The sequence below is a fragment of the Dromiciops gliroides genome, chromosome 2 (assembly GCF_019393635.1).
Source record: "Dromiciops gliroides isolate mDroGli1 chromosome 2, mDroGli1.pri, whole genome shotgun sequence".
Lineage (NCBI taxonomy): Eukaryota > Metazoa > Chordata > Mammalia > Microbiotheria > Microbiotheriidae > Dromiciops > Dromiciops gliroides.
Window position 1 is genome coordinate 470,440,506 of NC_057862.1, and position 26,991 is coordinate 470,467,496.

At 41.9% G+C, this 26,991-nt stretch overlaps 1 protein-coding gene across 6 annotated transcripts in view; it reads right to left on the reverse strand.

The window, feature by feature from the left end:
* The window catches only part of OTOF (otoferlin), a 185,015-nt gene extending 159,957 nt beyond the window's left edge, over nt 1-25,058 (reverse strand). For all 6 annotated transcript variants that reach the window (XM_043987816.1, XM_043987814.1, XM_043987817.1 and 3 more), the window contains exon 1: nt 24,796-25,058. In XM_043987816.1, coding sequence (XP_043843751.1) covers nt 24,796-24,874 — 79 coding nt within the window. In that variant the 5' untranslated portion in view covers nt 24,875-25,058. The remainder of the gene's footprint in view (nt 1-24,795) is intronic.
* Between the last annotated feature and the right edge of the window lie 1,933 nt (nt 25,059-26,991).

Below are 26,991 nucleotides of genomic sequence, written 5' to 3' on the forward strand. Positions count from 1 at the left end.
GCTGTGTGACCCTGGGCAAGTCACTTAACCCCCATTGCCCCGCAAAAAACAAAAAAACAAAACCCCCCAACCCCCCCCCCCCAACAAAACCAAAACCAAACCAAAAACAAAAAACAACAACAACAAAAAGCAGTTTATCCCTTCTTCCACACACACAAAAAAAGAGGGAAGAAAAGCACTGATTTGGGAGGACATGCTGGCTGGTGCCTTGATGTCAATTTGCAGCCAGAGACAGACAGAAAAACAGATAGAGGGAATTCATGTAGAAATGCTTCACTGTCTTATTTTGGAATGGGCAAAGATCAGTCACTTAACATCCCTCTGCCTCAGCTTCCTCAATTTGAAAATGGGGATAATGATAATACTTACCTACCTATTTATCTATCTCTACCAGGGTTATTGTGAGGGTCCAATGAGATAATATTTGTAAAGTGCCTAACAGTGCCTAGTACATAATAGGTGCTTAAATCCTTGTTTCCTCCCTCCCTCCTTCCCTCCCTTCCCCCTCCTTCTTTCTCTCCTTTCTTCCCTCTCTCTTCCCTCCCTCCTTCCCTCCTTTGTTCCTTCCTCCCTCCCTCCTTCCTTCTCCTTCTTTCCTTCCTTCCTCCCTATCTCCTTCCCTCCCTCCCTCTTTACCTCCTCCCTCCCTCTCTCCCTTACTTCGTCAAGTCTGGATTCCAGCTCAGGTAACTCTGATTCTAATCCTTTTCCCACAATCCTATGCTACCTCCCTTACAAAGCACTTTTCTCACAATACTCTGAGGAAAGTAGCAAAAATATTATTCGCATTTTATGACTGAGTAAACAGAAGCCCAGAGAGACTGAGTGACTTGTTTTTGGTTAGTAGGTGAGGGAACCAGGGCTTGGGCCCAGGTGTTCTAAGTCCAAATCCAGCATTCCCCGCACATGATGACTTGAAGTATGCCACACAGCCCTTTGTACTCAAAGGGAATGAAAATGGTGTGGTGAACAGGGACTGCCTTTTACCTCTCTCTGTATTCCCAGTACTTAGTGCAATGCCTGGAACATAGTAGATACTTGCTTTCTTCCTTCCAAAGGAGAAGAGAGAGAGAGATTGAGAGAGAGAGAGAGATTGAGAGATTGAGAGAGAGAGAGAGAGAGAGAGAGAGATTGAGAGAGAGAGAGAGAGAGAGAGAGAGAGAGAGAGAGAGAGAGAGAGAGAGAGAGAGAGAGAGAGAGAGAGAGAAGGGCTCACTGAAGGCACTTGCTTCTTGCTTCACAATTTCTTCCAGGAATCTGTCTCCTTGACTAGCTGCCCAAAGTGTTAACTATCATTCTGCATATTAACAATGAATGTAATATTCTGAATGCTATATTAATTCCAGCAAGACTTGAACTGGCTGCCTTTCAAGTGGGGGCCCAAGTTACTGAAGACCCTGGAAATTATATTTTTCCCAACTTGGGAAAAGAAGAAGCTATATCTCTGGATCAGAACTGGAGGACAGTTTTGTTTTGTCCCACAAGAGTTACCATTTCCTAGAGAGGGAAGACTGTTAATTACTGGATTTGATGAACTGTGCCACATTAACCTTTCCTGATACTTGTTAGTACAAGGGACTGAGGAAAACATTTAAAAAGGATAATGCAAAACCTCCATTGACCCAATCCTGGGACATATTAAATGCTTAATAATTGCTTTCTCATTATTATCTATCATCTATTTATCTATCTCTATCCACCCATGCATTCATGCATGCATGCATCTATCTGCCTGCCTCTATAAAATAAATGATGAAAACTGCCTTTACTTTTTAATTTATTCATTTATTTATTTATTTTATTTTTTTAGTTTTTCCATTACATGTAAAGATAGTTCTCAACTTTTGTTTATACAAGCTTTCCAATTTCAGATTTTTCTCCCTCCCTCCCCTTCCTCCTCCCTCCCCTAGACAGCAGGTAATCTGATATATATATATATATATATATATATATATATATATATATATATATATATAAAACATTAAACATATTTCTGCATTAGTCATGTTATAAGAGAAAAATCAGAGCAATGAGGAAAAACCTCAAAATAGAAAAACAACAGCACCAAAAACAAAAGAAATAGTAAGGTTCATTGAGCATCTATCCTCCACAGATCTTTTTTTCCCCCTGGATTTGGAGATCCTCCTCCATCATGAGTTCCCTGGATCCCTTCTGTATCCTTGCATTGGTGAGTAGAATATAGTCCATCACAGTAGGTCAACACACAATGTTGATGATACTGTGTACAATGTTCTTCTGGTTCTGCTCATCTCACTCATCATCAGTCCTCGCAAGACCCTCCAAGTTTCTCTGAACTCCTCCTGTTCATTGTTTCTTACAGCACAATAGTATTCCATTACATTCATATACCACAGCTTGTCCAGCCATTTCCCAATTGATGGGCATCTCCTCAACTTCCAATTCCTTGCTGCAACATAAAGAGCAGCTATAAATATCTTTGTACATGTGGGTCCTTCTTCCCTTTCCATGATCTCTTTGGGAAAAAGACCCAAAAGTGGTATTGCTGGGTCAAAGGGTATGCACAGCTTCACAGCCCTTTGGGCATAATTCCAAATTGCTCTCCAGAATGTTGGATCAGTTCACAGCTCCACCAACAATGCTTTAGTGTTCCAATTTTTCCTCAGCTTCTCCAACATTTATTATTTTCCTTTTTTGTCATTTTAGCCAATCTAATAGGTGTCAGGTGGTACCTCAAAGTTGTTTTAATTTGCATCTCTCTAATCATTAGTGATTTAGAGCATTTTTTCATATGGGAATAGATAGCTTTGATTTCTTCATCAGAAAACTGCCTGTTCATATCCTTTGACCATTTCTCAATTGGGGAATGACTTGGATTCTTATAAATTTGATTTAGTTCCCTATATATTTTAGAAATGAGGCCTTTATCAGAAGTACTGGCCAGGGGGCAGCTAGGTGGTGCAGTGGATAGAGCACTGACCCTGGATTCAGGAGTACCTGAGTTCAAATCCGGCCTCAGACACTTAACACTTACTAGCTGTGTGACCCTGGGCAAGTCACTTAAACCCAATTGCCTCACTAAAAATTAAAAAAAGAAGAAGTACTGGCCATAAAAATTGTTTCCCATCTTTCTGCCTCCCTTCTAATTTTGGATGTATTGCTTCTGTTTGCAAAAACTTTTTAATTTAATGTAATCAAGATCATCCATTTTTCATTTTATAGTATTCTCTATCTCTTGTTTGGTCATAAACTGTTTTCCTTTCCAAAGATCTGAAAGGTAGACTATTCTTTTCTCTCCTAATTTTCCTATGGTATCACCTCTGATGTCTAAATCATGTATCCATTTTGACCTTATTTTAGTATAAGGTATAAAATGTTGGTCTATGCCTAATTTCTGCCATACTATCTTCCAGTTTTCCCAGCAGTTTTTGTCAAATACTGAGTTCCTATTCCAGTAGCTGGGGTCTTTGGATTTATCAAACACTACATTACTAGTGTCATTTACTACCGTGTTTCCTGTGCCTAGCCTATTCCATTGATCCTCCACTCTATTTCTTAGCCAGTACCAGATAGTTTTGATGACTGCTGCTTTATAGTAAAGCTCCAGGTTTGGTACCGCCTTTACTTTTAAAGTATGTAATTTGAACTTTTCATTAGTTGGTACTTACTTTCCCCTTGATTTACTTTAAATTAGTATGGCTTAAATACTCCTTCCAGAGTATTTAGTATTTAGAGTCAGAAGACTTGGCTTCAGGTCTTGGTTTGGGGTAAGTCACTTTCTCTCTCTGAGCCTCAGTTTCCTCATCTGTAAAATGAGGGGTTGGAATCCTTGAAGAAGGTATTTGAATGCCCAATAAAAAGAACCCACATAATAATTTGGGGTTTACAAAGCACTTCCCTCATGATATCTCTGTGAAGTGTATAGTGCAAATATTATCCCTCATTATAGGGGAGGAAATTGAGGCTCAGAGAGTGGCTGTGACTTTCCCAGTGTCACTCCATAATAAACATCCTAGGCAGGATTTGAACCTGGGTCTCTTGAATCCAAGCCCAGGAAGGGGCAAGCAATTCTGGAGATAGACAAGTTGGTTATTGTAGATGTCCCATTTTTAGAAGTCTATAAGTGGCAAAGGGATGACCACATGCCAGGGCTGGTATATGAGAGACTTCTAGTGAGGTGCTAGTTTGCCTGGCTAAGTACTGAGGTCCCTCCCAACTCTGACATTCTGGAATTCTATGACTAAAACTTCTCTAAGTGCCCTTCCAGCTCTAAATCCTGTGATCTATGACCCATAAGTCTTGTATTTCAGCAAAGTATCTCCATCGATTGTTTTGTTTGTTCAAGAAAACATGCTTCTCATTAGTTCACATGCTTAGATACCTGGCTAGATCTATTACTGCACTGATGACAGAGACAGCAGGATATAGTGGAGAGAGTGCTGGTCCTGGGGTCAGAAAAGTTTGGGTTCATATCACACCTCAGAACCTTACTACTTGTGTGACCCTGGCCAAGTGACTTGATAACTCTCTTTTTTTCCCAGTTCTTCACCTATAAAATATGAATAAAAATATCTGTAGCTTCTACCTCAGAGGGTAGATGAAGATGTGATGAAATAATGGGTGTGTAAGGTACTGCCCCTTTTGTAATATTAGTTCCTGATAGAGAAGAAAAAAAAGTTGTATTAGGAACATTGATAAAATCAGCTTAAGAAAAAAATACAGTCTCTCAGATAAAACTTTTGTGGAGAGCCACAGACTGTTTTGAGGACCAGAAAGCAAACTGTCTCTCAGATAAATAGACTGAGGGAACCTGCCTGAAGAAAGAATACTGAATTGAAGATGGCTACAATGCATTGTGGTCCATCAGCTCATTTACGTATTACTGTCTTCAAAATTTTGAAGGATATAACTGATAAACTATAAATCAAATAATGGCCTGGGGACTATGGGAAGATTATAAAAAAGAATGTTGGGGTCCTAGGTGACTTCAACAAAAAAGATGGATTTTTTGAGTTTCTTATTATTGTAAATTAGAGGTGAAGAATTGTCTATGATGGTTTCACTTGATTTGAGGCATGGGATGGATGGGTAGGAGATGATTGGTTGAAGATGGAGAGAAAGCTGAGAACAGGAGGGGTTGGGAAAAGAAGCAACAGGTGGTAATGAAAGGAGTTGATGAAAGAAGACAGACTACAGAAGTTGATGGGAGTTGTTCAAATCTGTCAGACAGGCTTTGTGGCTATTTTGCTGGGTGCTGTGCTAATTGGGAGAAAGGCATTGTTTTTCTGAGAACTAATTGGCTGGAGAAAAGCAGGATTACTCTATTTGCTATCAAGAGCCTGAAGGATCTCATGCTAATTAGGTCATCAGAATTAATATTGTGCACTGTGGCTACTTTATATCCTGCTTTTTGTGCATGTAAAACTTTAACATTAAAATTACAGTCAAGTCTTCTAATTAACACAATGAAGGGACTGGACAGGTTCTTTGAGTGATGGAAGTACTATGGGTTCCCAGGCATTTTCTGGTTTTGAGTTGATCGGAAATCCCTTTAAACCTTCAGTTAGGAGTCTCTAACCAAATGTTACTGGAAAGTCATAGAATATTTGTAATACATTTTCAAAATTATACATGAAAATATCCACCTACACAAGCAAGAGGTTAAAGAATGCAAATAGTTAAATAATTAAAGTAACATCTGTCCCAGCAATACCACTATTAGGTCTTTTCCCCAAAGAGATCATAAAAAGGGGAAAAGGACCCACATGTACAAAAATATTTATAGCTGCTCTTTTTGTGGTGGCAAGGAATTGGAAATTGAGGGGTTGCCCATCAATTGGGGAATGGCTGAACAAGTTGTGGTATAGGAATATAATGGAATTCTATTGTGCTGTAAGAAATGATGAGCAGACAGATTTCAGAGAAACCTGGAAGGACTTGCATGAACTGATGATGAGTGAGAGGAGCAGAACCAGGAGAACATTGTACACCATATCAACAACATTAGGTGTTGATCAACTGTGATAGACTTGACTCTTCTCAGCAATACAATGGTCCAAGATAGTTCCAAAGGACTCATGATGGTAAATGCTCTCCAAATCCAGAAAAAAAGAACTGTTGAATCCGAATGCAGATTGAACCATACTATTTCTATTGCTTTTGTTGTTGTTGTTTTTCTTTTTTGATTGAGGTTTTTCCTTTTTGCTCTGATTATTCTCTCATAACATGACTAATGCAGAAGTATGTTTAATGTGATTGTACATATATAACCTATATCAGATTACTTGCTGTCTTGGGGAGGGGGGAGGGAGAAAAATTTGAAACTAGAAATCTTATAAAAACAAATGTTGAAAACTATCTCTAAATGTAACTGGAAAATAATAAAATATTTATATGAAAAAAATAACATCTGTGTGGCTGACAACATTAACAGCCTTTTGGAGAATAACATCTTAATTTCCTAAGGTGAGGGAGGGGGAGGAACCCTCCTGGTTTAAAAAAATGATTTTTTTTTTCTGAGTCCCTTAGTCTATGACCCTAATGCTCCTAGTTCTTCAGACTGCAATGTCAGAGAATAGAGAGAGGGAATGGGTTTTTTTTTTGTCTTAAGGGTGCCAGAGCAGCATTTGGATTGTCTGTTTACTAGCCCTAGTAGGTACCAAGCATTGTGCTGGGTGCCAGGCATATAAAGACAAAAACTTTAAAAACTGACCTTGTTTTCAAAGAGCTTACATTTGGCTATCTTCCTGTGTATGGGTTGTTGTTTTTTTGCACACTGTTTACCTATAGTCTCCCCCATTAGATTGTAAGCTCCTTGAGGGCAGGACTGTTTTTTTTGCTTTTTTCTATATCTCCCAAACTTAGCCCAGGCAAATAGTAGGTGCTTAGTAAATACTTATTGATTGACTGACTGGCCCATCTTTTTTTTTTTTTTTTTGGTTAGACATGTCCTTTAAGGTGTCTTTTATACCAATCATCGAATGCATTATCTTTGGTAACATCCTGCAGCCTGTTTATACATACTGTGGCTTTCCCTTTGTTTCTGGGTGACCTGAAGTTGAGATTTTCCCAAGATCACTCTGTTCCATGGTTACTTGTTCAAATGCCTCTGCCTTTTGGAATAGCAGTCTCTGCTATATCATTGTGTCTCCTCCAACCCAGATCACATTGTTCATGTCTGAAAGCCAACAGCCCCCACAAAGCCCTAGGAAATGGCAGCACCTAAGCAACAATCAGGAGTTGGGAGCTGTCCCATTTTTTTTCCAGCATTAGCATTTGGGTTGCTAGAAGCTGAGGGACTTTTTAGTTTTCTAAGCTCTGTTCAGTGACAGTCATTGTTCTTCCTTGGTAGACACGACCAAGCTACTTTGCATTCACATTCTGTAAATTTACCTTGAGCATTATTTTTAGTAGTTGATTGGAAAATTATAATTTTCTTTTACACCTGTTTAAAATGTCTTTCACATTCTTAAGTGTGATTTGATTATATCTTAGGCTAAATGTCTTCCCTCAAAGGAACCCTACTTGAATCTTACAGTGAAAGTTAATGGCAAAGTAGGGTTTATAATACAAAAACTTATTTTAAAGGCAACTTTAAAGGAAATCTTATTCAATTTACTAAGCATTTATTAATCACTGGCTATATGCAAGTAATATGTTAGATTCTAGAAAATATAAAAAAAAAAGAAAAGAAAATATAAAGAACATAACAAAGTGATCCCGGCTTTTAAGGATCATGAGATCATGATTTTGAGCTGGAAGGGACCCTAGTGGTTTTTGAGTTTAGCCTTCTCATTTAGCAGATGAATAAACAGACCCAGAGAAGGAAAGTGGCTTACCCAAAGTCATGCAGATCGTAAATAAGAGAGGCAAGATTTGAACTCATGTCATTTCATTCTAATTCCAGCACACTTTTCCCCATCCATTGTGGCATTCCATTGGACATGCATAAATCTGAAGCTTGCTTCTCATCTCCTAACAATGAAGTGATGGACTCAAAGCTATAGAATTCAACATAACATTTTTGGGCAAGGCCAATAAAGGAACCTGTTTTTCCTGAATGTGCATGTTTCTCAAAAGAGTTTTATTCTTCTTTTCTTTTTCATTGACAATTTGGGGAGGGAAGGAAGCAAGAGGGGAAAGAAAATACATGTTTTTTAAAAAAGGAACACATCTATTTCCTAAAATGAGGCATAGCTTCAGAGTTTTGTGGCTGCAATGAACCATGGCTTTGCAAATAACCTCATTTATCTTCTCAAGAAGTCTGTAATCATTTAAGGTAACAAGTATTTATTAAGCACTTACTATGTGCCTGAATTTAGAATTTTTTTGTCTTCTTGAAAACTTTACCTTTTAAAAGTCAAAGGTAGGAAAAATGGTTTCTTAAAACCTAAAACAGAGCAAGGGAGCCTTTCTGCTTAAAAAAAAACAAAAACCCACCAACCCAATCAAAACAGAAAGAGTTTAAACATCTTTTAAGGGTGGACTCATCCAGGCTGGAGACAGAAAAGAGGTGAAAAAACTGTTGGAATCAATTTTTCTGCTCTGAGAGGTCATGATCTAACTGTTGGAAGGAGAGAGAGAAACTACGGGTTTTAGCTAAATAGCTGGTTCGATTTTCCTCAGGGACTGAATCCAAACTGCGTTTCATCTGGTTGTTAAACTGTCTTCAAATTAATCTGGTTGACTTTAGTTATCCTTGACTGGATCTCATCCAGTTCTCTGTCTTGTGGAATTTGGTGCCCTCAGATCCTGAGAGCAAGAGAAGGCTTCCAGCATGTTGGGTTAGAACAATAACTCATACATATCTAGTGTTTAATAATTCACAAAGCACTTTCCCCACCACAGCCCTGTGAGGTAAGTAGCATAAATATTATTTTTGCCATTTTACAGATAAGGCAACTAATAAATTAATCTAATTTCATAGCCTGGGTTTGAACCCAGGTTTGCAGACTCCATATCCAGCACATTTTCCACTATTTTTCCAGTGACCTAAGTTCTCAGTCACCCCCCACTTTCCCCCTCCTGCATCCCCTGTAGCTGAGTAGTGGTCAGGTCTTTTCTCCTTTACAACATCTGGCTCTGTCTCTTCATTCACATAGGTATCACCCTAATGCAGAATCTTATCACCTCTCATCTGGAGATATCCTTTCCAAACCTTTTTTTTTTTTTTTTTTGGTGCAGGGCAATGGAGGTTAAGTGACTTGCCCAGGGTCACACAGCTAGTAAGTGTCAAGTATCTGAGGCCAGATTTGAACTCAGGTACTCTTGAATCCAGGGCTGGTGCTTTATCCACTGTGCCGCCTAGCTGCCTCCATTTTTTGTTTTTGTTTGTTGTTGTTTTTTGCAATACCCTTTGAATTGGTCTCTCTGCTTCCAATCTCTCTCATGCCTAGCCCATCCTCCACGCAGCTCCCAATGTGATACTCCTAAAACATAGATCTGGCCATGACACTCCTATACTCGGAAAATCTTCAGAGGTTTACTATTTCCTAGAGGATAAAAAACACAATTCTCAACCTGGCGGTTAAAGTCATACATAATTTAGCTTCCACATGATTCCCCTTTATGGATTCTCCATTTGAATCATACCAGCTCTCTAGCTGTTTCTAGGGGTATGCTGGGAGCCACAGAAAACACTGTAATTCAGGACTTGATCTATTGTTTTCTTGGTTGTCTAGACTTAAGAAAGCAATGAAGAAGGCTAATAATATAGATTAAACTTTAAAAGGGTGTTTCTTCTTCTTCAGAGAGCCTTTTTGTAAACATTTTACCACATATTCCTGGCTGTTTCCCATAGATGACATATCTCCCCACCCATGTCATCTCATTCCAATTCCAGCACCCTTTTTATTATTTGTCATGGCATTCTATTGGAAATGTTTTTATCTGAAGCATGCTTCTCACCTCCTGAACAATGAAGTGATGGACTCAAAGTGTAGAATGCAACATAAACAGCATTTTGGGACAGGGTCAATGAAGGAATTTGTTTTTCTTGAATATGCATATTTGTCATAAGAGTTTCCATGCATAGGTTATCCAACTTGTTGATACAATCTCTCCTCACCCTTGCTCCTTAGAACGAATGCCTGACTTTCTTCAAGTGCATGCCTTGTGCATAAGGACTTTTCTGATCCTAGAATGTAAACTCATTGCAAGCAGTGATTGTTCCCTTCTTTCCTTAGTGAATGGCACATAATATGTGCTTAATAAATACTTCTTGTAGTTAGTGCTCTCTGACTTGTGAATGTGCTTAGTATGGTGTGTGTGTGTGTGTGTGTGTGTGTGTGTGTGTGTGTAATTACTCTCTCATTCTGTAGCTGTTCCTCCCTCATTCCCCCTCCCAAAGGAGCATCAAGAGCGGTGGGATGGGTGAATAAGAGAGGAAATATGTGGCACTGTAACAACAAAGAGTGGCAGACATGGTCAAAGGAAAGAATTATGGGGATATGTGATGGAGGCCCCATTCCACCTCCCCTATTCATTGACTTGGCTTCCCTGAGAGGCAATGGGTTCTCACCCCTTAGAAGTCTTCAAGGAGAGGATGAATGATTACCTTTTAAAGTGTGTTATAGTGGTGAGTCCTTTCATGTATGGGTTGGATGAGATGGTTCCAGAGGTCACCCTCAGCTCTGAAATTCTGGGATTCTATAATGGGTTAATTGCAATTGATCAAAGGGCTTGGTCAGATAACTGGGAAGCAGTGACCCTCTAGCAGTCCCCTTTGCCCTGGATCCAATGTCTCATGCTCATGTGTGAGCCAAGGTTGTGACTCCAGCATTTTCTGCATCTTTACCAGTACTGAGGAACGTCTAAATATAACATCCTATGAGAGTTGTACCGTGCATACCTTTGTCAGCTCAAGGAAAGACTTAAGCTGTCCAAGTTCTAAAACTCATGGGTCTGTGTCAATCCTATACCTGGGGGATTTCCAGGGTTTAGGAGAGCAACAGTTTTGCAGTTCTTTGGCACATGTTTAATGCTTATTATTATGAATTGCCTCCTTGTTATGAAATACTGCCAACTTATTGATTCTACATTAATCATAAAACCAGTGCATGCAGCATTCTTCCATGGGTTCCCCTCCTTGGGGAACCAGCTTCATTTTATCAAGGTCACATGACTAGTGCTCACTGAAATATAATACCTGTAAATGGAGGTGGGTTAGTTGGTAGTTGAAGATCTGGAGCATAAATTCACACATTCATTATACTTTTTCATTATGTTTTTTTGCAGGGCAATGGGGGTTAAGTGACTTGCCCAGGGTCACACAGCCAGTGTCAAGTGTACGAGGCCGGATTTGAACTCAGATACTCCTGAATCCAGGCCCAGTGCTTTATCCATTGTACCACCTAGCTGCCCCCAACACTTTTTTTGTGACAATAGAGAACATTCCACTCACTCAGCAGTTCTGCCCTAGTAGGGCATGTGCAAATCACCAGTGACCATGGAGCTAGCTCTCCTGTGAGTAGTTGTTGCCACCTCCTGGTGTTTTAATATATTTTTTATTTACTTATATATGCATTTTATAGCCTTTCAGGAACATAAGCTCCTTGAGGGCAGGTTATGTTTCCTTTTGTTTCTGTATCCTCAAATACCTGACATGGTGCCCTACCTGTGATAGTCATTTAATCAATGTTTGTTAAATTGAATGGAATATAAATCAACTCCCCACCAGGAAAAAATGAATGAGAATCTCAAACACGAAAAGAAAGAAGAGGGTGTCTAGGTGGTCATGGTGCCAAAAGCCACAAAGAGATCAGAAAACATGAGAGGTGAGAAAATGCTATCATTGAGAGTTTGTTGGTAAGCTTGAAGACACTCTCTCCTCGCTTGGCTTCTTGTGAAACTGCCCTTTCTTGCTTCTTAGGCAAGTTATTTCCCAGGGCTTCAATTCCCTCATCTGTAATATGGGAAGGTTGGACTAGAGGGTCTCTCAGGTCCCTTTAGGCTCAAGATCTAGGATCCTATGCTCCTTCTGCTTGTCTGATCACTCCTTTTTAGTCTTCTTTCTTGGATCTTCCTCCCCTTGCCCATTAACTGTGGGTGTCCCCCAAGGTTCTGTCCTGGTACTAGATCTCTAACTAAGACTGGGCCATTTTGTATGTTTGGATGTGACTCTGGATTTGTGGAGAGGTGGTTGAATTGGTGCTCCATTTCTGAATGAGAGTTCGAACTGGTGTGAGCTCTTGAGGGGAAAAAAAGAGACATTTACTCTTCTTCAAGAGTCACCTATATGGGGCAGCTAGGTGGCGCAGTGGATAGAGCACCGGCCCTGGAGTCAGGAGTACCTGAGTTCAAATCCTGCCTCAGACACTTAACACTTACTAGCTGTGTGACACTGGGCAAGTCACTTAACCCCAATTCCCCAATTGCCTCACTAAAAAAAAAAAAAGGAGTCACCTATAGTGAGACAGTCCAGTGGATAGAGCACCAACCCTGGAGCCAGGAGGCCCTGGAGAGGAATAAGCAAGATTCTAGAGATATCTATCAATGCCTCCTGAAAGTCACATCTAGACAAACTGTATGGACCTAGATATCTTTCATGGATAGTACATACCTTACATTCTCTCATTTGGTGATCTCATCAGCTCCCATGGGTTGTTATTATCTCTATATAGATGATTCTCAGATCTATTTATCTTGCCAGTTTTATTTTTGACCTATAGGTCTATACCAAATGCCTGCTGGGCATTTAGTTTGAGAACCCAACATATTCAAAAGATAACTCATATTTCCTCTATAATACATGTTTCCTTCAGATCCACATCCCATCTTTTCCAACAGATTGCTTCCTCTTTCATCCTCTCTCTCTCTCTCTCTCTCTCTCTCTCTCTCTCTCTCTCTCTCACACACACACACACACACACACACACACACACACACACACACACACAGATCTTCTACTTCTCTTTATCTACTGGCACCTTCCCTAATGCCTACAAACATTCCCATGTCTCCCCTATCCTCAAAAACCCTCACCTGATCCTTCCATCCCCACTATTGTCCTATATTTCTTCTGCCTTTGTGGCTAAACTCATTGAGACAGCTACGACAGGCTATTTCCTCTCCTCTCTTTTTCTTCTTTACTCCCTATGATCTTACTTACTACTTCATTATTCAACTGAAACTCTCTTCAACGTTACTAATGATCTCCTAATGGCCAAATCTAATGATTCCCCCCCCCCATTCTTCTTGACTTCCCTATAGCCTCCTTGATACTCCCTTCTTTCTAGGTTTTTAGGACACCACTCTCTCATTCTCCTCCTGTCTCACATTCCTCAGTTTCCTTTGCTGAATGCTCATCCAAGTCATGACCCCTAACTGTGTCTTCTCTTCTCCCACTATGCTGCCTTATTTAGTGATCATCAGCTCCCTTCATCAGCTCTCATCACCACCATTCTGATGATTCTCATATCTATATATCCTGCCCTAACCTCTCTGCTGACCTCCAATCTCACAATCTTTCAGATATCTCAAACTGGATGTACAGTAGAAATCTTAAACCCAACATGTTTATCTTTCTCCCCAATAGTCCCCACTTCCAAATATTACTATTAGTCCCTATGGTACCATCCCTCCAGGTGTCATCCTAGGTGTCAACCTGTACTCCTCTCTATCTCTCACTCCCCTCGATCCAATCTGTTGCAAAAACCAGTCTATTTCACTTTTGCAACATCTCTTGAATATGCCTTGGTATAAGCCTGATCACTGCACAGTTGGACCATCTTAATCGCTTGCAGGTTGATCTGCCTGCCCTAAGTCTCTCCCCACTCCAATCCATTTTCCATTCAGGAACCAAAGAAATTTACTTAAAGCACAAGTTTTCCCATGTCATACCCTCTACTTAATAAACTTCAGTGGCTCCCTATCACCTCTAGGATTAAATACAAAATCCACTGTTTGGTGTTCAAAGACCTTCATAAACTAACACCGCCATCTTTCTTGTCTTTTTACACCTTATACCTCCCACCCCACCACTCCAAGGTATTCACTGATGCAGTGATTGTAGCCACCTTGCTGTTCAACAAACACTCAATCTCTTGGCTGTGGGCATATTCTCTGCACACCATGCCAGAATGTTCTCCCTCCTCCTCATGGTGTCCTGGTTTCCCAGGAGGCTACTTTTAAGACCTAGCTAAAATCCCACTTTCTATAAGAAATCTTTCCCAGTCCCCCTTTGTTGATTCTCCCCTCCCCAATTTATATGATTTTCCAATTTACCTTCTAAGTCTTAGAATCCTGTTTCCTCCAAAGCACAGCTCAGGTGCCACCTCCTGCAAAAGGACCCTCCTTCCCCCACAATTTTAGCATCCTTTTCCTTTTAAAATTTGTGGTACATGTTGTGAATGTAACCACCCTCTCAGGTAGGCTGTTATATACATATACTTATCTATGCACATGTTGTATCTGCACACTTACTCCTCGCCCAACACACACACTAGAATATAAGCTTCTTGAGGGCAGGAGCTCTTTTTTTTTCTTTTCTTTTTTGGGACTCTTTTGTTTTTTGTCTTCATTTCCCCAGCATGTAATGCTAGTGTAGTAGGCACTTAATAAATGCTTGTTGAATTAAATTGGACCTAAGACCTCTGACTTTTAGTTCAAGGCTCATAGCTCAGGAAGGGGACTCAGAGGCAGTTGGTCCAATCTTCATTTTACAGTTGAGGAAACTGAAACCCAGGAAGGTTAAGATATTTGCCTAAGGTTTCACAGGTAGTGTCAGAAGTGAGATTTGAACCCAAGTCTTCTGATTAAATTTCAGGGTTTCCTTAACTTCTGTGTGTGTGTGTGTGTGTGTGTGTGTGTGTGTGTGTGTGTGTGAAGCACCCCTTTGGCTATTTGCAAAGCCTATGGATGCCTTCTCCAAATGTTTTTAAAAGCATAAAACCAAATACACAGGATTACCAAGGAAACCAAAGGTTAGTGAAATTAATGATGTAATTTCTTTTTCCACATCCAAATTCACAGACCCACTGAAATTGATCTGGGACTGTGGACCCCAAGTTAAGGACCCCTGGCCTAGAGTCAGACATCTTTCCACTGCACTAAGCTGTCCTTAACAATAGGTTACAGAACCCATAGCAGAGCCAAGCACTTTCCAAAACAGTATTTGCGTTATTGGGAAATGTGCCCTGGGTTTTGACGTTTGGAGATTATTTACATAGCTGTATTTAGTGCTCTTCCAGCAATTACTTTGCTCTGAGAGCATGTGTAGTCTAGGGTGCATTTAAGAGCCATTCTCACATCCTTATAATTGGCCTTCGTCAAAGCGGGATCTTAGGGGATTGTCAGTGCTCTGTCTTCCCTCCATGCTTTGTTCCCCTTGGTTTGTTCCAGGCTGAACACACCCCTGAGTCTCCCTGACTGCTGGTATAGAGAAGGATTTGTATGCATCCTTGGTGTGTGTGTGTGTGTGTGTGTGTGTGTGTGTGTGTGTGTGAGAGAGAGAGAGAGAGAGAGAGAGAGAGAGAGAGAGAGAGAGAGAGAGAGCCTGTGAGTTCTGGGGTTGGGGGTGTGGATGGAGACATAGAAGAATGTGGAAGCTGAAAAGGAAGGCGAGCTTTGGGGCTGGAAGTGGTCCCTGAGTGGGGGAGTTTCTGATTGGGGGCACAAAGGAGGAGGAAAGTACGGTTACTTGTCGATGCTCCAATTGCTACACAGAGGATGAACGGGCTGGCAGCCAACAGTGGGGCAAACCAGCTCCGCAGGGGAGCGAGACCTCATCAGAGACTCTTTTAATCAATGCAACATTAACTGCTGCTTCTCCCTTGGCCCTGCTGGGCAAGAGCACCGCCTTTTCTCTCCTCGTCTGCCAGCAGAAACCAGCGGGGAGAGGGGCTAACTCTGGCTGGGTTAGAGATCTAGAGAGATCTAGAGAGATCTAGATAGCCTGTCTGGACCCTGCCAGGCTGCAACAGTGGGGGGCTTCTCCTCTGTCATGTTAGCAAAGAAAGTGAACTCAGCCTTTCTGGAACCCAGAGTAATGTTGACACAACCCTGGTATTCTTATCTATCTCTCTCTCTCTCTCTCTCTCTCTCTATATACATATATGTGTATTGTGTACATATATGTATGTACATACGTATGCATATATGTATATATGTATGGAGAGAGAGCTAAGTAAAACAGTAGATAGAGTGCTGGACTTCAAGTAGGAAAGACCTGAGTTTGAATCCTGCCTCAGATACTTACTAGATGTGTGACCCTAGACAAGTCACTTAACCTTTATTATCCTCAGTTTCCTCATATGTAAAATGAGGATAATACTAGCACCTTCTCTCAGACTTGTTATAAGGATAGATTGATATAATATTTGTAAAGCACTTTGCAAACCTTACGGCACTATAGTTATCATTATTGTATTGTTTTGCAAACCTTGAAGTGTTATAGAAATGTTATTATTGTTGTTTTCATTGTGATTATTAGTAGAGGTAGGGCACCTTCAATGGATGCTCCCTACTTCAGTGAGATCACAGAGCTGCTGGACTAGATGTCCCTTTCAACTCTCATGTTGAGGGATGCTGGGATTTTCAACAGTTAAGCAATTTGGCTATGGCCATAAAGCAAGTAACAGAAGCAAGCGTTGAGTTTAGTTCTCTACTGACTCTGAATCTAGAATTCTTTGACGTAGAAGGCCCATTCCAGCTTCCAATTTGATCCAGTGATCAACCCTAAATCACTTAATGCCTCCAAGCCTCACTTGTAAAATGAGGGGATTAGATTAGATGATCTCCAAGTTGTCTCCCAGGGCAGAAAATCCATGATTCTAATCCCTGCTGAAGCTCTTAGGCCTGCAGGTACTCCTAATCCTCTGAAAGTTCCTACCACATCAAAAATAGGTATATGGGAGGAAACTGAGGACACATGTTCCACCTTGTGATAGGAATCACGGATACAAGTACTGACAACTGAAAATTTAATTGTCCTTTGAGGTTTCCAAAATGCTTTCTTCCCAGACACCTTTTAAGGTGTTATTCCAATTTTACAGATGAAGAAATTGAGGTTTGGCACCTATGAAGCAACTTCCCCACAGCTACACAACTAGGAAGTGTTGGAACCAGAACTGCAACACAACTGAAAGAGAGTCTAGCTCTCTTTCCACTCTGCCAGTAGTTCTGATATCTAGTTGAGGCCATGTTCAAGTATGGCTTTCTATGGTTCAGGTGCTGGCTGTCTTAGAGTGATAGTGTAGCAAGAGCACTTAGGTTTAAAAAGTCAACTGCACAAGTAAAGGACTCAGATGATGAGACATGATAGTTTATGTGAAAAAGACATTGGGCATCTTAGTTGACTGCCCGGTATGGTGGGGCTCCTTTCAAATCTTCAGGCTATAGCAGCTAATGTAGGGTCCTCATAGCAAGGAAGGTCATAGAGCCACAGACTTGGAGTTGGAAGGACCTTAAGGGTCATCTTATTCAACCAGTATTATCTCCCTTATTAAATATTCCACTTAACTGATTTTATCCTCGGTTTCCTTGCCTGTAAAATGGGGTATAAGGGGGGCAGCTAGGTGGCGCAGTGGATAGAGCACCGGCCCTGGATTCAGGAGGACCTGAGTTCAAATCCAGCCTCAGACACTTAATACTTACTAGCTGTGTGACCCTGGGCAAGTCACTTAACCCCAATTGCCTCAACAAAATTCAACAAAATTAAAAATTAAAAAAAAATTAAAATGGGGGTAATAAGCCTTATATCTTCCTTACAGGGTTATCATAAAGATCAAATCAGTTGGCATATATAAAACACTCTGACAGCTTTAAATCACTATATAAATGCTTGCTATTACTATTTTTTTTCTTGCGGGGCAATGAAGGTTAAGTGACTTGTTTAGGGTCACACAGCTAGTAAGTGTCAAGTGTCTGAAGCAAATTTGAACTCAGGTCCTCCTGAATCCAGGGCCGGTGCTTTATACACTGCATCCCCTAGCTGTCCCTTCTAGTTCTTAAGAAAGGGCTTAGTAATGCATGTTGAATTATGCAGAATTATTTCAACTTGTATTAAGAGGCTTTGGTATGTCATGGTCTACCTTTATAGAAACATAGCAGAATGAATGGGTAGGGTACTAGCAGCTGGATCAAGAAGACTTCAAATCTTGCCTCTGACACTAGGATCATGGGTTTAAAGCTAGGAGGGACCCTAGAGGTTATCATAATCAGCCACCTCATTTTACAGATGAGAACACTGAGGCCCAGAGAGATTGAGTGTCTTGCTCAGGGTCACACAGCTAGTGAACATGTGAGGTAGTACTTGAACTCAGCTCTTCCTGACTTTTGAATCCAGTACTCTATTCACATGGGCAAGTGCCTTGATGTCTTTGAGGTCTTTCCTTTCCTCATCTGTAAAATGGGAATTAACCTTACCTACCTCACAGGGTTGTGGTAAGGCTAAAATGACATAATGCATATAATGTACTTCATGCATTTTAAGCCAACGTGTATGTTGTTGTTGTTGTTGTTGTTGTTATTATTATTGCTTTCTAAAGCCTAGTTGGCTTGAGCATATAAGATTTTCCTTTATCTTCCTGGTACTCCACAGGGCTAGAATGGAAAAGTGAAGTAGAGAAGGAGATTTTTGTTAGCTTCAGACATTTGAATATTTTCTCCCTAAACTACAAATGTATCCAGAGACTGATGCTGGAGATAACTGAAGAAGTCAAAAGGGGACATAGAATCTTAATGGGCATCAAGAAAAATGGAGACAGTATACTAACTCTCATAGGGCTAATGGAGCTTTGTTCCAGGGCACTAACATCTAGGGAAAGTGTGCTTCCTTCCTGGGGCAGCAGCCATCCCTGTACCTCAAAATCCTGATTCACCTCACAGTCCTTCCCAATGTAAATGTCTCCTTCCCCCCCCCCCCAATTATTTTTCCTCCAAGGAGACAGAATTCCTAGTCACAGTTCTGGTTGGTGGGTTAGGGAAGAATGGGGAAGAACAAAAGGCAGTGCAGAGTGAAATATGAGAGAACAAAGATATCACAGGGTGAACATGATGCATTGGCCATCTGGGGGATTATGGGAAAGAAAATGGTACATAGGTTGAGCTGGTATTTTTGCTATAGTTCTGTCTTCGTGCTGCTGTTTGAGCAGCAGGAGAAGAGAGGGTGGGGGAGTGGGCTTCAGTCTGTACCAGTGGAGGGAACACTACTACCAATGAGATCAGAGATTCATCCAAGTATCCAAGTAGGTTTATCCATTTGTCTTATGGCAACGTTACTGATCTGTTTCATAGTACAATTTCCTAGACCTTGCAGCACAACATAGTGGAAATGTTCTTAGAGTTCAGAGACACAGGTTCAAGTCCATGGTCTGATATTCACTAGCTGGGTAATATTGGGCAAAGTCACTTTATCCTCTCTGAGCCTCAACTTCTTCTTAGCCACTAGCCTTATTGCCTGTAGGCAGGTCATGATAAAATGGTAACTATTCTATTTGTCTTTTTTTTTTTTTTTTTGGTGAGGCAGTTGGGGTTAAGTGACTTGCCCAGGGTCACACAGCTAGTAAGTGTCAAGTGTCTGAGGCCGGATTTGAACTCAGGTCCTCCTGACTCCAGGGCTGGTGCTCTATCCACTGCGCCACCTAGCTGCCCCTCTATTTGTCTTTTAATACCCTTCACAACTTGACTCCAGCCTATCTTTACAACCTCATTATATAGACCTCCTCTTCCTTTACCCTACTGTCCAGAAAAACTGGTCTTTTCTCTATTCCTTACACATGGTGTCCATGTCTCATCTTTTCGGCTTTGACATTGGCTATCTCTTATGCCTGGAATCTCATCCCTCCTCATCTCTGCCTCATAGAATCCCTTAATTCCTTCAAGACACACCACCTTCTATGTGAAGCTATTCCTGATGCCTTCCACTCTAATGCACTCCCTCCCTAGCTTTTATTTAATTTTTGTTTTTATTGTTCAGTGATTTCAGTTGAGTCCAATTCTTTGTGACCTCATTTCAGATTTTCTTGGCAAAGATATTGGAGTGGTTTGCCATTTCCTTCTCCACCTCATTTTACAGATGAGGAAAACTGAGGCAAAAACAGGATTAAATGACTTGCCCAGGGTCACACAGCTAGTAAATATCTGAGGTTGGATTTGAACTCCCAAAGAGGAGTCTTCTTGACTCCAGACCTGGCACTTTATCCATTGTGCTACCTAGCTGCCTCCTTAAATTCATTTTATTCATTCATTCCATGATATCTGCATTACAGGAACACATAGAAAATACTATGGGATGTCTGAAAGGAGAATATGATTATCAAAGCAGGGAATGTAAGGGAAGGCTTCCACAAAGAAGTAGCATTTGACTTGGGTTTTAGAGGATGGGCAGGAATTCAGCAAAGAGGGGATGGGAAGTTCAGGAACTGGGAGCAGAGTGAAGAAAGACCCAGAGGTAGGAAAACACAGGAAACAATGAGCTATAAAAACGTGATCCATTATTAGCAGGCAAAAAATGTGCCAACTTTATTGCTTTGAGTGGCTCCCAGTGTGGTTTCTCAAAGCTACAAGAAGTCCTTACCCTTCACTCTTCTGGCTGAAGGAAGAAGTAAGTCAGGCTGAAGCCAGTCACTGGATCACAGGACATCTGGTGACAGAGGGAAGATCCACCCACCTTCCCACCCACAATGGAGCAGAAGAATCTTCACAGAATCTGGTCTAATGTCACACATCAAACAGTGGTCCCAATCCAGGTTTGGATTGGATGAGAACCACTGCTGCAAAGGGAGAAATTGGCCAGGAGACCCCTAAACCGACCTGGGATTAGTCTGGCCTCCAAGGGTCTGGGTGAAGCCAAACAAACATCTGGCAATGGATTTGTCACTCCTGTCTTTTCCCTTCTGCTGTAATATGAGCACGTGTAGTGAGTGACCCAAAGGAAAGAGTTAGCTCTCTTTTACTCCCAGGACCTCTGATCAAATACACCTCAGTCTTTCTGGGGTTTTGATGCTGACATTTGTTTTCTATCCACCATGGCTGGGCTAGAGGCAGCAGCAGTGGATAAACCACTAGATCTGAGTTCAAATCCAGCTTCAGACATTTACTTAGCTGTGTGAACCTAACTCCCTCAATTTCATCATCTATAAAAAGAGGTTATAGAATATAAGCCTCCTACCTCCCAGAGTAATTATAAGGATAAAAATGAAGTAGTTGTAAATGCTTTGTAAACCTTAAAGTGATATATCAATATTAACTGTTGTTGTTATTTAACTGGTTGCTCACTCTGCAACCAGCTCTAGCTGTCTGCCTCAACTGTTTTTTTGTTTGTTTGTTTTTTCAGGGCAATGAGAGTTAAATGACTTGCCCAGGGTCACACGGCTAGTAAGTGTCAAGTGTCTGAGGCTAGATTTGAACTCAGGTCCTCCTGAATCCAGGGCCAGTGCTTTATCCACTGAGCCACCTAGCTACCCCTTCCCTCATCTGTTCTTTTTTTTTTTTTTTTTTGCAGGGCAACGGGGGTTAAGTGATTTGCCCAGGGTCACACAGCTACTAAGTGTCAAGTGTCTGAGGCCGGATTTGAACTCAGGTACTCCTGAATCCAGGGCCAGTGCTTTATTCACTGCGCCACCTAGCTGCCCCTCCCTCATCTGTTCTTATAGAGTTTTGAGTCTCAGACTAAAGAAAAGGTATCAAGGAGGTGGGGCATGTGGGGAAAACCAAGACCCAATACATCATGTGGAAGGAAAATGGCTAGAACTCGCTCACAGAGAGGGGACTGGATTCAAGGATCAATTCTCCTCCTTTCATTAATTCAATTCAACAGACCTTTATTAAACAGTTAGGCATTGTCCTAGGCCTAATGATACAACAACAAATAGGAAGCAGTCCTTGCTCTCAAAGGGTTTACATTCCTTTTATCCAGTTTATTCAGGGTCAACCCAAATAGTCATTTTCTCACTTTGCCTTAAACTATCTGGCCTGCAAAATGGAATTGATTTATGTAGTCTCCATGATGTCATCTAAGCACCCCCCCCCCCCCAATTAAAGGCTGTGTGACACAGTGGACTTTTGTAATCAGGAGAGGTCTGAGTTGGAATCCTGCCTTTGACAGTATGAAATACATGATTCTGGATGAGATGAACACACCAGTGGTGTCGATTCAAATAGAAATGGGGCCACTAAATTATACATAAAGGATGCCCAAGGGCCACATATTGACTTAGAAAAGCACACATTAATACTATCTATGTTTTGTTGCATTTTTATTTATTTTGTTATTTATTTTCCAATTATATTTTAGTCTGTTTCAGATCTCACTTGGGACTGTTGTGGGCAGCATGAGGCTTGAAGGCTGTGTGTCTAACAACACCTCTGACACACACCACTACCCTACCTTTCAACTTCAGTTTCATTGTCTGTAAAATGAGAGTAAAAATACTTGCATCATCATCTTTTAAAGGTCATTTTGAATAAAGAGTTTTATGAACTTTATATCTGAACTATAAGAAGAAATGTGAATATTTTTTTATTATTTTGGCTAAAAGTGCTACAGCATCCAAATACTGTGATATTTGTTAGCACAGAATTCAGTTTGATAAAGATAGGAAAATTTGGTTGTTTTTTTTTTTTTTTGTCAGTTTCTGCATGGAGAGAATGCTGCAGGGGAAAGGTACACCCTGGACTGTTCCAAAAAGGCCAACAATATACCCATCTGGTGTCTCTTATTCTACTAGCCTGGACTCTTCTTGCTAATCATCATTTTGCTAATGACTCAGCTGCTGATCAGACATACCTAGGAATCCTATTGCAAATGTGGGGAAGGATAGGGGAGGAGACCTCATGGGGAAGGCCAAAAAGTCATTCCTGGGGAGGCCACCAGGGGATGGAGCAGAGAGAGGCCAGTTCGGGGTGGGGCTTACCTGCAGTGAGGGAAGGACTCAGAAGGTTACTTCTAGCACTTGACCTGACTTCATTTTCATGGTACCATAGCTAACTTTAGTTTGAACCATTGGGGGGGGGGGGGAATCTAGTGCAGTTGTGCCAAGAAAGAGACTGTCCTCCAGAGACAGTGCTTGTACTCTTGGTGCAGTTGATGACCCTTGTCCCCCAACTCCTAGAAAGAGGTGGGAGAGACAAACTACAGGCATGCAGGGACCACACACACACACACACACACACACACACACACACACACACACACACACACACCCCACCAGCAGCAGCAGCAGCAGCAGCAGCAGCAGCAGCGGCAGTGGCAGTGGCAGTGGCAGTGGCAGTGGCAGTGGCAGTAGAAATAAAAACAATGTGCAGAGCTGTGACCAGGAGCTGGTGAGCCATAAGAGTTCTAGACCTTTGGGAGGGGGTGGGGAGAGTGAATATCTGTCTCTAATATTTAGTATTAAAAGCCTGAGGCAAAGCACTCTGTTACAATCTCTATTCCTACAAGTAGCTCATGGGGTTCCTACTGATGTGTTACAAAGGAGGAGCAAGGAAACTCAGCTCCTCCCTCCTTCCTTGATACAGGACAGGTGCAGAAAACAGGTTTTGGAAACATTTTTGGATTACAAAATATTTCTGTCATATAAGATTCTTCTGTCTGGAATCAGAGTAGGGTAAATGTTTTCTCCCTACATTTCTTCACATACATCTGCTCCAATCCCCACTTAGTATAGGTGGTTTTCCATCAACAACCTAACAACAACAACAACAGCTAGCATTTCTATAGCACTTAAAGGTTTTCAAAATGTTTTACAAGTGTTATCTCCTTTGATCCTCACAACAACCCTGTGAGGTGGGTGCTATTATTATCCCCATTTCACAGATAAGAAAATGGAGGAAAACAAAGGTTAAGTGGCTTTCCCAGGGTCACACAGCTAAGTAAATATTTAAGACAGGATTGGAATTCAGGGTTTACTGATTCTAAGTCCAACACCCTATCCACTTAGTTAACAGATATGGCATCTGGGCTTTGGACAAATGGCACCATGGTGTGTCCTGAGGTAAAAGGATCGGCAGTGGGCAGGGACAAGAGAAGCTGAGATGAACATGGTTAGAAGGGGGGGGGGGGTCAGAAGGAAAGCAGTATCCAAAGGGAGATGTGGAGAGGGAGCAAGGGTGAGACTCATGAACAGGGCTAAAGGAAACACATAGACATATGCACCAGGTACCATAGCAGATCTGAAGGCTGGTCAAGATGCTCTGTGTCTGAACACTGAGCCTGAGCACAGGTTCACCCCTGGCCTCCTTGAGGTTCTTCTGTCTGGGCATGGTCTTGGGTACGACTTGGTCTGTGCCTGTTTGGGATCAGATCCTCAAACCTGTGTGTGAGTAAAGGGGAAGTGGGGGAGGGAGAAGCAGCTGGTACTAAAACTAGACTCTGGACCTCAGGGGCTGGAATCTCCCAAGGAGGGGCTCCCTGTGGCCAGCTCTATTCAGTATTGGTCTGCTGGAAGACTATTCTACCCTCCTCCCAACTGCTGCCTTCCCCAGAAGCCCCCTGCAACCAGATGAATTCTCAACCAACTCTGGAATGAGCACATGCAGAATCACAAATATAAGAAGAGGTAGACAAAAGGGGGGGGGCAGAAACATAACGGGGTAAAAACAACCCAGACAAAGAGACATAGAAAAAGGGAGAACCCTCATTGCCCAAGAAATCCAAAGGACCAGCCTAGCTAGGGTCAAGGGTCTTACAATTTCAAAGCCCCATCTCCTAGGGCTCTGCAGAGAACTTTTTCTCTTCTCACCACCCCCATCCTCAATCACCCTTCTGAGTCCTGCAGGTGCCCATACAGACATCCTTTGGCTTGGCTACTCTTTCAAAGTGAGGGAGGGATCCTCTACAAACCCATCTCACAGAAAGCAAGTAGAACTGGTCCATACCTCGGAAAGTCACTTTGGCGATGCGGTCACCCTTGCCTTTCAGTTCTGTGATGGTCTTCAGATGAACTAAGAGAGCCATTCTGGACAATCAGGGTCAGGTCTAGGGTGGGCAGGCAATAGGCCGGTGCCACTGATGCGCTTCAGCAGCCTACCTCTCACACTCTGCTTCTTCCCTCTGCCTCCTCCTCCTTCACCCTAGATGTTGCCCACAGAGACCCAGGAAACACAGACTGCTGTTCTTCGCTGCTACTCATCAGCAGAGAAGCCTCCTCCCCCTCTCCAGCTCTGAGTTGTCAATCCAGAGCCACTGTTCCTAGAGTGGGCTCTGTGTGTGTGTGTGTGTGTGCTCATGCAAGTGTACATGTGTGCCTGCATGCATGGGAGGATTGTGCAGCTAGCACAGAGTCTGTGAATGAATTTTTCACGAGCTGCCTTCTCCCAGATAAAGCGCTGCTCAGCTTCAGGTGTCTTCTCTCAGAATCTTGTGGATCCTGCAGCTGCTGACCCTTCCACTGCTTTTAAGGAAGCCTTCTTCTTCTTATCTGTCAGGAGAGGTATCAGTCAGGAGCAAGGGGTGAAATTAAAAAGGTGGGGCTGGAAGAAGACAGCACAAATCATTCTGTGCCCAAAGAGCAAGTTGCTAACACCAATGAAAAGGAGAACTGAGCTGAATCCAGTTCTCTTGCTCTGTGAAAAGCAGGCATGTAGGTTTACATAGGGCTAAGCTGTCAGAATTGTGTTTTCAAAGTAATTCTCATCACATCTGTGCTCAGCGGTGTTCAGGACACATACTGGTATCTCACACCCATTCCTGGTGCTAATATGAGGCCCACCGGGCCTTAACAGATGGTACCAGGGTGTGTCAGACTTTAGTCAGGAAGATTCTTCACCTACTCTAGAATACTTCCCTCCATTCCAAGGATCCCCAACAAATAACTAAGGATCAAGCAGATGATCTCGATGCTCTGCTTCTTACCCTTCGGTGAAGGCTTTGAGAGGCAGGATTAATGCCTCTCTTAAATCCAATTCACAAGCAAGGGAAGAATTTACCCCCATGATGTCATTGGTCCTCATCGAGAATGAAGGATGGATATGCTGTGACCCATGTCTAGCCAGGAACTAGTCAGTTCTGCTCTGCACAGACTCAAATGGCTTGTGAATGTAGGGACATACATTCCTATCCTGGAAATACTACTACATTACATGGAAGTGAACAATCAATCCATTGATATGTATATATTCAACACTTAATAACAGCAGTGTGGTGAGAAGTGTTGTTTGGACTATTCCTATTTGTCCCTCCATCTCTCTACTACTGACTCATTACTTAAATGGGTTTCCCAGCATAATGCTTCTCTTCTCAGGAAAGTTGTATTACAGGATCTGTAATTCTAAATATATTTTTTATATCCTTGAACCCCAGCTAGATACAGATATTTAGCAAAATACCTTACTGTTCTGTTAGATCTCTCTCTCTCTCTCTCTCTCTCTCTCTCTCTCTCTCTCTCTCTCTCTCCTTAATTACCTCTTCCCAGATACATTCACAACAAATACCCCTCCTTCCCACCTCCCTCCCTCCCTCCTTCCTTTCCTTTCTTCCTTCCTTCCTTCCCTCCCTCCTTCCCTTCTTCCTTCTTTCCTTTCTTCCTCCTTCCCTCCTGCCTTTCCTCCCTCCCTCTCTCCTTCCCTCCCATCCTTCCACATAGAATGCATTATGCTAGATACTGTGGAGCATGCCAAGAAAAATAAGACAGTCTTGTCTTGCCCTCATGGACCTTTACAATTTAGTAGAAGGAATGTATTAGAGCAATAATAGAGGCACAAAGGATAGGAATGTAGAGGTCAAAACTGAGGGAGTCCAGGGAAGGCTTAATGGGTAAGGTAGCATTTAAGATGAGTCTTGGGGTGGGGGGGCTAGGTGGTGTGGTACATTGAGTGCTGGCCTGGAGGCAGGAAGACCTGAATTCAAATCCAGCCTCAGACACTTACTAGCTATCTGACCCTGGGTAAATCACTTAACACTGTTTGCTTCAGTTTCCTTACCTGTACAATGAGTTGGAGAAGGAAATGGCAAACTACTCCTGTATCTTTGCCAAGAAAACGCTCAATGGGGTCACAAAGAGTCAGACACAACTGAAATGATTAAACAACAAAAAGATGAGCCTTGAAGGATAATCTTCAATTTGACAGATAGGA